The 12,748-nt window shown below is 38.9% G+C and overlaps 1 protein-coding gene across 1 annotated transcript in view; it reads left to right on the plus strand.

The window, feature by feature from the left end:
* Window positions 1–8,720, plus strand: part of MAP7 (microtubule associated protein 7) — a gene marked incomplete at its 5' end in the record, with an annotated part of 96,650 nt that extends 87,930 nt beyond the window's left edge. Inside the window, 5 exons of the mRNA XM_084202324.1 lie at window positions 89–190; window positions 467–517; window positions 614–671; window positions 3,138–3,276; window positions 8,380–8,720. Of these exons, the coding sequence (XP_084058450.1) occupies window positions 89–190; window positions 467–517; window positions 614–671; window positions 3,138–3,276; window positions 8,380–8,629 (600 nt within the window). The 3' untranslated portion in view covers window positions 8,630–8,720. The remainder of the gene's footprint in view (window positions 1–88; window positions 191–466; window positions 518–613; window positions 672–3,137; window positions 3,277–8,379) is intronic.
* Between the last annotated feature and the right edge of the window lie 4,028 nt (window positions 8,721–12,748).

Genomic DNA, 12,748 nt, shown 5'->3' on the forward strand with positions numbered 1-12,748 from the left:
GTAGACACCCATAATTAGATGCAGAGCATAAAACTTGTCATTCCTCACTTATTATTCCTTGTTTCTTTTTCTTTTACCACCAACATAGAAAGAAGAGGAAGCTCGCCTGCGGGAAGAGGCTGAGAGGATTCGATTGGAACGTGAAAAGCATTTCCAAAGAGAGGAGCAAGAGCGCTTGGAAAGGAAGAAGGTAACTCAGTCCATGCAGAGAAACTGTGATTGGTTGTGCCTTAGCAGTCTGTTTCCACCTGAGCAGTAGGAAGTAAGGGATGTAAATGTGGTCTCAGAAGGGCTGCAGTCCTCATTGGCCTGATGTGACAATGAAGGGAATATTGCCAACAGTAATAATTCATTGTTTTGCAATAAACAGATACAGCTGATAAATGACAAGCAGTTGTGATTTGGGAGAAAGATATTCAAATTAATGTCACCAAAGATTATTTTACTCCTTTACGTTTCATTGTAGAGGCTTGAGGAGATCATGAAGAGAACTCGGCGTGTAGAAGCTGTAGATAAGGTCAGTGCTGCTACTTAACATGTGTAAATATTGAACACGTTTCTGGCTTTTTCCCTAGTGCCATTCTTAATTTACAAAACTGTGCTTCCTTTGTAGAAATCCAGTGACCAGCAAAATGGACATATATCAAAGGCAAATATTACTGGAGAAGCAGGTATTGTGTATAATTGTGCCCTGAGCATAACAGGTGAATAAATGCCTACTGAGCTCAATTATTTGAGAAACAGTTCTGAAACTTGGTACACTAACTGCAGTAATAAAAACTATGAGAGAAATATAAATGAAATCTTAGCAGACATTAATTGTTTAGGCTTTCTTTATAGGTAGTTAGCCATTACTAAAAGAGTCCGATGTTTTAGCAACTTTGTCACATTGGTGTTCAGCAAAAGGAATTTCTTAATAAGTTTAATTACTTATACAGTGAAAAGAAATTATTTTGTGATTCGGGTCACAAAATAAACTGATTCTACATTTTGATTTTTATATTATTTCAGATGTGGTTGTTGCAGATTTACTCCACTTTCTTCAAAGATTATTTCTTGTTAGTCATTAAAACAAAGCATTTATTGTTCTAAATATCTCCCTGTGACTTCTTTCTTCCACACTTGCTGCCTTACTCACTTGGTTTTCATTTCTTTTTTTGACAAAATTGAGCTACTATAAAAGCTTAGTCTTGTCCCACCCACACTCATGCTTTCCTTCTACTCCATTCCCTCTATTTCTTTTTAGGTAATCTTCTATATAAGAATATATATATTTATATTTTCCTTTATTATGTACTTATAATAAAGGAAGAAAAATAAAATTATATTCAACAATCACCAGGTGTGAATTTGTACAGTTTAAAGATACTGAAGTCAAGCTATCAAATGGCTTATCCTGTTGTAGCATAATATATTAAATGACATTAATCTTTTTCTCCTTTGTATTTGGGTTGAGTAACAGGGAAGACAGCAGCACTGACTGATGGATGACTTTTTTTTCTTGATTTTTAAAGGGAACACTATAATTAGTACTGTCAGGAAGCCTTTTGACGCAGGTTTCATTACCTGTGTTTGTTATTTGTTTACGTATTACCTCAGGGGAAAAAGATTTGTGAGCTACTGATACAGGACTCATCTGGGATGCCATCTTTGTCTTTGGGCACTGTTAAAGGTGTTATAAACCATTTAAAGAATTCCTGAAACTATAAAGGCTTCCACAACCATTGGCTAGTGCTTTCCCTCTAGAGATAGACAAAAAGTAGTCTTCTATCCGTTTCCTAAGGCAGAGGAAACTTTGGATCTCCGTTTCCCTAGGCCCAAGGGAAGGCCAGAGTCCTTGAATGACTGAATAAAGAGAAAACTGCTCTCAGCCTCAGGGCTGCTCTACTGTTTGACTTTGCATTATCTATATGTACCATTGAGTTAAAGGTATATTCTGGCTACATAAATTTGCCTGACTCTCCACAAACAATTAGCTTTTAAAGTTTTTTCTTGAATCTTACTGTTTGCCAGAACCTAAGGAGACATTTATGGGAATGGCCAAATCACACAATGAAAAAAATCCATCACCTTTTTGTCATTTGTTTGGCCTCTCCTTCGAAAATATGAGATTGTTCCACATTTCTTTTTTTTTCTGCTTTTTCCTTCTAAACATTAAAGCAAATGTATTTTCCTGTTAATCAATTTGTAGAAGCACAGAAACCTCTATTTTTAGTATCTTCCATATAAAAACTGGTCACAGATCACACTAAGACATTCAGTATAAAAGTCTTCAGCCCAAACATTTGGAGTACAGTGAAACTGAGCAGCTGAAGGAGGGGCTTACCAGATGAGGTTTTGGATAATGTAGCTAAAAGTGTCCAAGCCTATGCATACTGAATTGTCCTTGCAATTACTGTGGCAGATGTTAACAGGGTGGGGTGCAGTTGCTTCCTCTTACTGACCTGAATATGGAGAGGGACTCTAGATACAATGCAGAAGGCTGTAGTTGTACTTTAAAAGAAAACCACAAGGCAGGTCATGTAGAAGGCTGTAGTTGTACTTTAAAAGAAAACCACAAGCCAGAAACATGTATTATGTGGTCCTGGCATGAGGGACCAGGATAATCTCATTTTATGTTGCTCTCTGCAATGTTTTATAGTAATCATTTGGTACTTCCTGAAAGAAGTGTCCTTCTCAATGGAGATATTTTTTCCCTTGATTTCCATTTCAGTCATTGGAATCAAGAAATTGTAGTGTATGGAATTAGTAAATCCAAGTTTCGCTCTATTCCATTCTCTATAGCTACTTGAAAAGTGTCAGCATAACATTCTATCAGATATCAGCCTCTTTTGCCCACTGCTTATACGATGCAATTGTGCATATGATTGTAAAATGTTTACTCTTGTTCACAAAGCTATGGCTTTGAAATCTGGCTTTCTGACATTTACTTTGGACCTGTAACAGGGTTTGTGTGCCCAAAAAACTGACAAAGGAGATGGAGTTGGGTAGAGAGGTGGGGAGGGGTGTGGGAACCCTATATTTTTTAGAACTGTAACTCACGTTAGCTGTGCTGGCTTTTGTAGAAAATATTTTCCCCTAATCTGCAGGGTAGATGCTGCTGCTTGGTTTAATGCCAACCTGTTTTCTGTGCCCAGTGGCAGGCAGCCCCACGTGTCCCTCGGAGCCGGCAGCAGGGCCCCAGCCACAGCACGCAGTGCCACCCCCGCACAACGGGACTGCGGCCGCCGGCCTGCGCGGGGACCTTCCGCACCAGCCCCCCGGGAGCGTGGACAGGTAACACACTGCCAGCGGGCACGGAGCCCTCTCTGGGGGAGAGGGCTGCTAGAATAATAAATTATATTCAGATCCATGAGTTCGTTAATTAAATAAGAAGCAACTGTTCAATCTGCCTTGTTTCCTGGTTTTTATCTTTTCCTCTGTTAAGGAAAGAACTTTATCATATTTCAAGGAGTAGTAACTGATTTTTGCTAAATGATAGGGATGAATTTTTTACAAAATAGAGCATGTTCTTTGCAGTGTTTGGAACAATGTGTTTGGTAGCAATTATTACATTTATTGAAATTTTAAGGAAAGGGAATTTTTTTCTGTTTCTTTCCCTGAATTAAACTTCATAAAACTCACTCTGGACTGGTACTGCTTTTCTTAATTCAAATAATGAATACTGTGGTTTCAGCCTAGATGTTTTGATTTCTAATCTGCTTTAAGTATTGGCAAGTGGTGTTGTACATATGTCCTTTGTGTGAGATAAGGGATTAATCACTTTGGTTATGCATTTAAAAAAAAACCCTTTGTTCCTCATAAGGAGTATTTGAGAAGGCAGATATTATAGCTTGGGAGCTCTCTGTAGCCACGAAGCAAGCAACTCAGACTTTGAGAAATTGTTGAAAAGCTTGAAACCTCAATATTGAACTGAGTGACATCCGTTACATAAGCATGAGCTGTCAGTTATTTTAATTTTAGTCATGCAGAAAGCCAAATAATCTTGCAGTCCTTTCATGTTTTATGCAGGTAGTGCCGGAATATGCATGGAAAAACTTGAATGTGGGAAGCCATTGTACTGTCTGTAATGGACAGTATGCTTCAGGGTGTGATTGGCACTAATTGAAGGAGGAATTTGCCCTTTCTCGATCCCTCCATATGCCTGGGGGATCTTAGCCTGCTGTCATGCTGACAAGGATGCTCCTGCTGAGGGAAGTTCTGTCAGTGACACTGAGGTGCATTGGATGAGCTGCACAGAGCTGCCTCATAATTGTCTTGGGCAGCTATTAAAATGTTAATCACTCCCAGCCTTACAAGCACCTTGATGTTTGAAATATAAAATGTGCCCCACTAATAAGTGCTGTCCTGTACCATTACAATCTGCGTGGAAGAATGGCCGCAGTGAAGAATGAATAAATGAGATTGAAGAACACTGACAAAAGTAGGAAGCACGGGTGAGGTTGTGGAAGGGAAAACTGCCATGCCATGTTGGAATGTGTCTGCTTCAGAGGTACACCCACAGTGACTGGGAAGGTGAAGCCTGAAGCACTTGGTAGTGTCCCACAGATTTTTGTCACATGGTAAAAGCCACAGGTGCCAAACCGCTGCTACTGTATCTTGAGCACTGTGGTTGTCTGGCATCCAGATACACCTGACATGGTAGCACACACAGGGGCAGTGGGTGCAGGTGGCTCCTGAGTGAGCACCTTACTCCAGCCCTCAGGAAGATTTGTCTTTTGTCTGAAAAATACTTCTTCATGTTTTAAGGGCAAGAGTGCTGTGATTTCTGACCAGAAGTTAAAAAGGTGTTACCTGGGGAACTTGTGTCATGTGCTTGTGTGGGTGAGAGGCTTGAGTGATGCAGAACCCTACAGCTGCCTAATCCATAGCCCGCTTACAGATTTTTCGTTTGTACTCCATTCCCTAATTCTTTCCCCAAGGATAGATCATGCCTGCTACTTCTTAGAAAAAGTTATTTCACTACAGTGGTTTACGTTGACAGTACTTTCCTTATGGTACTTACTCTGTAATTCCTCTTTTCTTTGCTGTTTTCTACAAACACTTGCAATGCAGTGCAAAATACCTCAGTGAGTGCAGTTCACCTCACGTGTCTCCATCCTTGGTGCATGGAGCTGGGTCTGGGCAGGTTAGATAACCAGTTTTTAGAAATATACAGTTGGTCTGCGTGATTGCCTTCATATCTCATCCTGGAAAAGAAAGCTTCTCATTGCTGGCTGGTTTCAGTGGTGTTGTCTCAGTGAATTAAAAATAAGCACCATTTATTTAAATAATCCAGAAGTCTGCGATACATTTTGCTGTTAATGTCTATCTATGTCTCCTCTGCAGAAATCCTCTCAATAAATGAGGTGACTGACATTTTCCTTCAGATCAGAAATAACAGATGTGAAAATAGTGTTATTCAAAGGCCTGCAAATCTGTATTTTTTTTTTTCAGTATTGATTTCTGATGAATGATCGGAAGCAGATATACTGAATTCTGGCTTTCTTTATTTTTTAGTCTCTTCAAATTCTCATTTCAGGCTGTGTCTACATAGAGTTTTGGCTAAAATTATCTACAACAAATATAATTTTCAGTAATTTTAAATTTTTGGATGTTCCAGTTTCTTTAATTAAACTGTCTCCTCTTTTCCTAACATCATCCAGTCTATGATGTGTCCAGGTCAAAATGCGAAGCTGCAGCGATACTTTTCAGCTGCCATGGAGATGTCCTTCAGATGCTTGCAAGATTGTTATGTTTGGAAATGCATTCTCAACAACTTAGGCAATTTTTTTTTCCTCTATTACATAAGTGTCTTGCTACACGCACATTTATGGAATATATTAGAATGCCAAAATTATCCAGTTCTTACTGCAATATTGTATGCCTGAAAAGGATACCTCTGGTGTTGCATTAGACACTTAGACAACGTAACATAAGACAGTAAGAACAGCTGTAGCAGGTCTCTGGTTTTTTGTGTTCTTTGTTTTAATGGCCTGTAGCACAATGTAAAGGAGAAAAAAAAAAGGTAATTACCAGGAGATCCTCTGGCCAATGAAGTGTTGCTAAGCATTGTGGTCCAAATGCAACCATAGGCTCAAGTAGTCCCTAAGCTGCTAATTACCAGAAGCTGAAGGGCATACCAATCTCCTAGGAATTCATCTAATCTCCTTTTGAGCTTGTGGCCTCTAAGATGTCCACTGAAAATTAATTCCACTGTTCTGTTTTCCCCTTTGTTTAGTCTAAATTTGCTCCTCCAGTCCTTAGGTGGATCAAGCTGCATAGAATCTAGAAGATTTTATACCACAAAATTTAGAATATTTATAGTCCTGATTTCTTGTTCTGTACCCCCTTTGTGATTGTAGACTCCTCTGTCTCAAAAGACATTGTTCAAGTCTCAGTGAATTATGCTCTAACTCCATGTGTAATACTGGCAGTGCCATTGCACATGAATATAAACGATGAAGAATTATTTATTCACTAAGTCAGCCGATAAATTGGGTAGAAAAATTCTGTTTGCAGAAGGAAGAGGCTTCTTCATTGCTCTAATACTTGTTAAACTGCTGTGCTGTTTAATTTATATGAATGAGCAGTTGCTGTCTTTCCACCTCTTTCTAACCCCATTCATCAAACTTGACATGTTACCCTAGCTCTCATATGGCTATTGGCAGTATATGGGGATAAAGTAAATAACAGGATACCTTCTAGTGAATAATAACCTAATGACCATACATGACAGAGCAGCTTTTAATAGTCCTAAAGCATTTCACAGATTCTGGTCCTCATCTTACACATGTGGGTCTCTGGCACAAAAGGATGGCAGCCAGCAGGGTTTCTGTACCTGCTCTCAAACTCAGTGCAGTGAAACATAGTTTTCACTTTGAAATTTGCCCAGCATATCCACAGATGAAAAAAAGGCGAGTGCCATTCTGAAAAAGAACTGGTGATGGTTTGAAAAACTGGGAAGGCTCGATATGAACACCAACATGTGATTGTCACAGGAAATCTGAGCTTTGGATAAAAAAGCATTGCCACTTTCAAAAGAGCAATGATTGTTTTTTGTCTCTTGGGGAATACTGTAAAACAATTCTTTAATTGTTTGTGCAAAGTTGTACAAAAAAGTTGGCAAATGAAAATATACTGCATGCCAATTACAAGCAGGTTTCTTTTTAAGACTAGTAAATGTGCTGTCAGAAAATAAGCCTGTTAAACCAAGCTGCCATCTGAGAAATGGCCTGAGGAAATTGGTAGCCAGGTTTCAATCTAGGAAAATTGCATCTGTGCTTTTGTGGCCAAAACATTTCCAAACAACCTGAACAACTGCCATGGGGTTCAAAGAGGGAATAGGTACCCAGGATTGCCAGGATCTAACTGGTGAGGGCTTTAGGAAGAACCTGTGAAAGATCACAAGATTTTTGAGTGTTCATTGAGTACTTGCTCTTGCCCGAGAAGCTTATGGTTCCATTACTGTCATCCTGTTCATTGAAATAACACCTTAGTTTCTCCTCTCTGGCAGGATAGGACATGCCATGTGCAGAGTCAGAAGGATTTGACAATGCAGCACTTAATAAAGGGGTTGGGAGGGGAGGCCCAAGACTGTGAGATGTGAGCACGTATCATCTGGGGACAGTGCATGTAAATGCAGTGTCTGTGCTTGTGCTGCCCTGGACTGGGGGAGATGTACGGGAGCTCGCTCATAATGTATCTCTGTCACATGGCAGATGGAACATGAAAGTCCAGATTGATGAGGGCTTCTGGGAGTGGGCTCTTTTGGCATGGACGTGATCGACAGAAGTGTGGAGCTGGGTAGTGCCTTGGAAGTGGCCCCTAAGATCTTGTATGGGAGAAGGGACTGAAAGGAGCACTATATTGAAAAGGGAATTTTTTCTCGGATAAGTGACATATAGAAGAAGCTGCTCCAGAACTGGTGGCAGGAGATGATCAAGAAATAATAAAAATAACAGTGATCTTATCCAAGGGCAATTACATTGATTTGCAATAAGAGGAAGGGTACAACAAAGGTTATGAGATCTGAAAAAGATGTTAGGAGCTGTAAATTGCATTATGTGGGTGGTTCCAGGTAGTGCTGGTGCTGCAGAGGTTTCCTTACTGATTCCCGTTGCAGTTGCTTCTCAGACTGCAGCGTCCACCCTGTAGTTCTGGCTGTCATGTAGCCAATGGTAACTACTATCCCATCGGTTTGAGGGAAGGAAAACCAAGTACTTGGATGCAAAACCAGTTTTTCCTTCTGTGGTAGAAGCATAGTTTTGTTTTCACTGGCTAAAAGAATGCTTGGGATTGATGCAGACTTCTCTTCCATTTGTACTATAGCTTTGAGGATTTCTAAATTTCTGTTCTAGATGAAGTATGTAAGGAAAAATTGCTATGTTTCTCTTTCAGCAATCTCAATCCAGAGGAGAATGCAAATGAAAATGGAATGTCTATGCAGAATGATAACTTTGAAGAGATCATGAACCTGCCTATTGGTTCTAAACCATCCCGGCTGGATTCTATGAACAATGATGGAAGCAACAGTCCCGAAATTCCTTTGAATCCAATTCTAGCCTTTGAAGATAAGGGCACTCTTTTGCCTCAGGTAGATAGTGTTCAAACACATCAAACAGCAGGTAGGTTTGCTGTGGTTCACTAGCACTTGTAATTTGCTGTAATTGACAAAGGTCTCAGAGCTCTCAATCAGCTTATATTGATAGGCTTACTCATTTAAGGATTTTTAAACTTTTTTTTTTTTTAATATTTAAACTTTCTTTGAATTTTAAACAAATTTTAATTACTTGGGGACAGGAGCACATCTCTTTGTAAAGCTATGCATGCCAGGCACATACAGATGCAGTGCAATGGTGGTGAGCCCTTATCGTTTCCCGGATGAGGGCTTCTCACATATACTTTGCTTTCTGCCATTTGAAGTTGCTTGGAAAGGTTTGCCCTGTGCTTTCAAGCAGAAGTGATAGGTGACAGCTGCTGTTCTGACCTTATAATCAGCAGCTGGGTTCCAGTTTTGCAAGTGCAGTGCTTGACATGCACATGCAGAAGGGGAGTAAATACTTCTTAAAAACTACCTTTTGAAATTCTGTATGTGCTTTCCTCATCAAGTTCTTGCAGGCATTGAGGGATGGTTTCCAGGGCACTGGGTTTTTCTGAATTACATCATAACTTTTCAAGAATGCTAGGTAAACAAATACTGATTTAGCAAATTAAATTGGATAGCACTGTATCTTTCTCTGGCCTAAAAATGTAAGGAAAATCATCCCACATTAAAATAATTGTGTAAGCACATAACATTTTGAAGAAGGAATTGCCACTCTGACCTGTCATGTTTGCCTTCTGTTTTAGAAGTGATCTGATTGTTTCCTCTGAAGAACCAAAGGTGATATGAGCATCTCCGCAGTCAGTGGAGTTTCTTCCATGCTATGAAGGAGTGTTTTATTTTTTCTCTCCAGTTTTTTAAAGATTTATTGAATATCTTTTTTGGAAGGACTTTAGTGAAACCAGCAGAAGAAATGAGGGGAATAGACTTGGATCACCATTCTAATAGCTTTCATCACTAGAAAAATCATGCTTCACGTGCGTTACTTAATATGGCTATTTCCAACAAGCTTTTTTTGTTAGTAAATGAATATTTCTGCATTCCTTAAGACACAAGACACTGGAATCTGAAAGTAACGGGCTGATTTGGGTGGTGGGACTGATTCTTTTTTGTTTTTAAAAAAGGTGGGTGTTGGTTTAAAAGGCATAATTGTAAAATTGGCAAAGAATCTTTTACACTTTATGGTTCTAATACTTGAAAAATAAATGCCTCATTGCTCTACAAGTAGAGTTAATGGGGTGTTTTATTTAAACCTGTTGGTTTAAATGTTATTGCAGAGAACTCTAATTATGGGGGCGAACTATAGGCTTCTGTATCAGGTTCTTGTAAATGTAATTCCTACAGGGACATTCTGTAAATTGAGACGTCACTATGATCTTCTCACATTTTCTCTAAAAACACAAAACAAGAAAGGTTTTAAAATGTGAAAATTTGAAAGCGTTATTTTTTCATGGACAAGAGGATAACCTATTGTTCTCCTAGATTATGTATTTATGAATTTTGCTCAGTACAGAAATAAATCATTTGATTGAATAAATTAGACAAATGTGGTAAAAAAGATACTGCAAACTTGATTTTTTTAGTTAAATCCATGTTCACAATACTATAAAAGATGCATATGCATATGTGCACACACGTGTGCACACACATACAAGGAAATACCTTGTTCTGAGTCCTGTAAATTGCTGCTGTTCCCAATGATGGAAGACTTTTCCTTTGCCTTATCAAACTTTTGAAGACTGTGTGAAACCTGGAATATTTGACTTTTGGATGATGATGCAGGTTCAGGGACTTTTGGGGTTTGCTCGTTTCAGAGCAAATGGAAAATGGTCATTGTTTGTGCTTTTTTATGTAGAGTGTGGTTTTTATAAAGCAGTGCAGTTTGAGTGATAAGAAGAGTGATGCAGGTTGCTTTCTCTTTAGTTTCATGCTGATTTCTACTGTCATTCATTGTTCCATCCCACACTTTTGGTTGCTGTTGTGCAGAACTGTAAAATCTTGCACGTTTTTGTGCTTTGCTAAACAATGCTGTTGGAGGCAGAGCTCGCCCTGGGTGTTTGAGTTTGCAGCATCGCCAAAGGCTTGAGGCATTGCTCTCTGAATCAGTGAGAAGATCCTTGGGTAGGGGAAATGGAGGTTCATGGGCTCTCAGCTCCTGCTGACAGAGAATTTACCATTAAGATTGCTGCACTTGCCTCTAGTGAGCACTGAGCGAGGTCTCTAGGAAGCTGTGCAGAAAGTCTGTGCTAGCAGAAGAAATCCTCTGAGACAAAAGCCGAAGAATTTTCGGAGAAATTTCTGCTGCTGCCGAGTGTTCATCTTATAGAGGAGATGGGACAAAAGCAATGGAAATAAAATGAAAGAGACTTCATCTGCCAGAATATTTATGGAAGGGAAAAAACAGCCATTCAGTCAGAGTGCTTTCAATAGTAACTTGTGACACAGTAAAATGAATTGGGTTCCTTTCTTGCTTTCTTTAGTTTTCCATGTACATAGCCACAATATTTTGAAGTGTCCAAAATATGTAGTTTTTCTTTAAAACTATATATAGCATGTAAGTACCAAATAAAACTTGTTTGAAATACTTATTTCTACTTATATTTTCATTTTCTTGCATAATTGAAGCAAGACTCAATCTCTGATGGAAAACTCTTCTTGCTACTCATGGTCTGCTTAAAATTTTGCTTCAGATTTTCTCTAATTTCTTTACTAAAAATCAGTAGAGTTGCAATGAAAAAGAGAGCAATGAAATAGGCAGTTACATTTAGCTTCAGTTTTAAGTCTTAGGATTCATTTAGGATCAGGTTTAAATTGTGTTAATCTTGAGCTATTTAGGATTGGTTATAAATTATGCTGGTCTATTTTTGGGGAGACTTCAGCACATTTGCTTCACTGTGGAAAAATGGGCTGGCTTTATTTCTCGCATTTACTTTTTTTTTTGCCTTTTTTTTTTTTTTTAGCAGGGCTGGATTAAAAACAGTTTGTCATTACAGTCAATCCATGTTTGCTTCAAATGAGAGCAAGAATTTCCTGTTTCAGGAGCCTGACATACAATATAAAACCGAGGGAATTGAGAGTAGAAGTAGGTGTATGAAATTTTAAGAAAGGATTTAATATTGAATTTTTAAATCTTTTGGTTAAGCCTCTTTTAATGCAGGGAAAACAGTTTCTCTTCCGTTGAGTGTTGTTCTGGCAATAAAATATGGTATGGGAGGAAGGCCAGCTCCTCTGCCTGCTATTGCAACTGGTTGTGTTGTTTGTACCATGAGGGGCAAGGTGGAATCTACTCTGTGAGGTAGAAGTAGCAGGTGCAGACAGCTCTTCTGAGGGTTGGGAGCAGCAGCCTTCCTCAGCAGAGAGCTGTGTGCTCTGGGAAGGCTCAGATCTGTGCTCCCATCTCCACAGCACAACATCGATGCTCACAGGATGATGCTCTGTGAGTTATTTCAGCACATCACAATTGCTGCATTGCTCACCATTAGCTCTGTTTGCTTCATGTCCTTTATCTCCTCATTCCTGATGAAGAATCCTTTGTTATTTTCTTTCTTGCTAAGACCTTGAAATAATGTTTGAGATTAAATAACTAAGAATACAGATACAGGACACATTCTAATATCATTACTTAATATTGCACTTCCTTTTTTTGGAAACTGATCTGAAATCACCCACAGGGGTGGTTTACAGTATGAGATTTTTTTGTTCCCAGGTGTGCCATTCAGCCAGTCCTCTGTTCTAGAAAGTCCACCTGCCCAAGGCTGAACACATGGCTTGTCACATGAGATTTCAAAATGGAATTCCTGTCATGGATGAATATTGAAAATGCCATATTGCTTTATCCAAAGTTTCTGTCTACCCTGCAGTTTCATAGGCCTTTTAACTCCACTGAGTGTGGTTTTGGTTGGTTTTACTTTTTTTGTTGTTTTGTTGTTTGGTTGTTTTTGTTTTGGTTTTTTTTTTTTTGGAGGGGAGGGACATTGTTTTGTTCTGTTTTTTCCCAAAAAAGAACTTGCAGAAATTAAAATAAATAATTATCAAAAATGCCCCCCTCAAGCACCAAAATTAAGTTCAGAGATTTGAGCCACAATAAAATGGAACACTGAGCTCTTAACTGACAGAATAACTTTTTAAAACTATTTTTAAATCTCACTTTTATTGCATGTTTGT

Source organism: Fringilla coelebs, assembly GCF_963513975.1.
Source record: "Fringilla coelebs genome assembly, chromosome: 3".
Taxonomy (NCBI): Eukaryota; Metazoa; Chordata; class Aves; order Passeriformes; family Fringillidae; genus Fringilla; species Fringilla coelebs.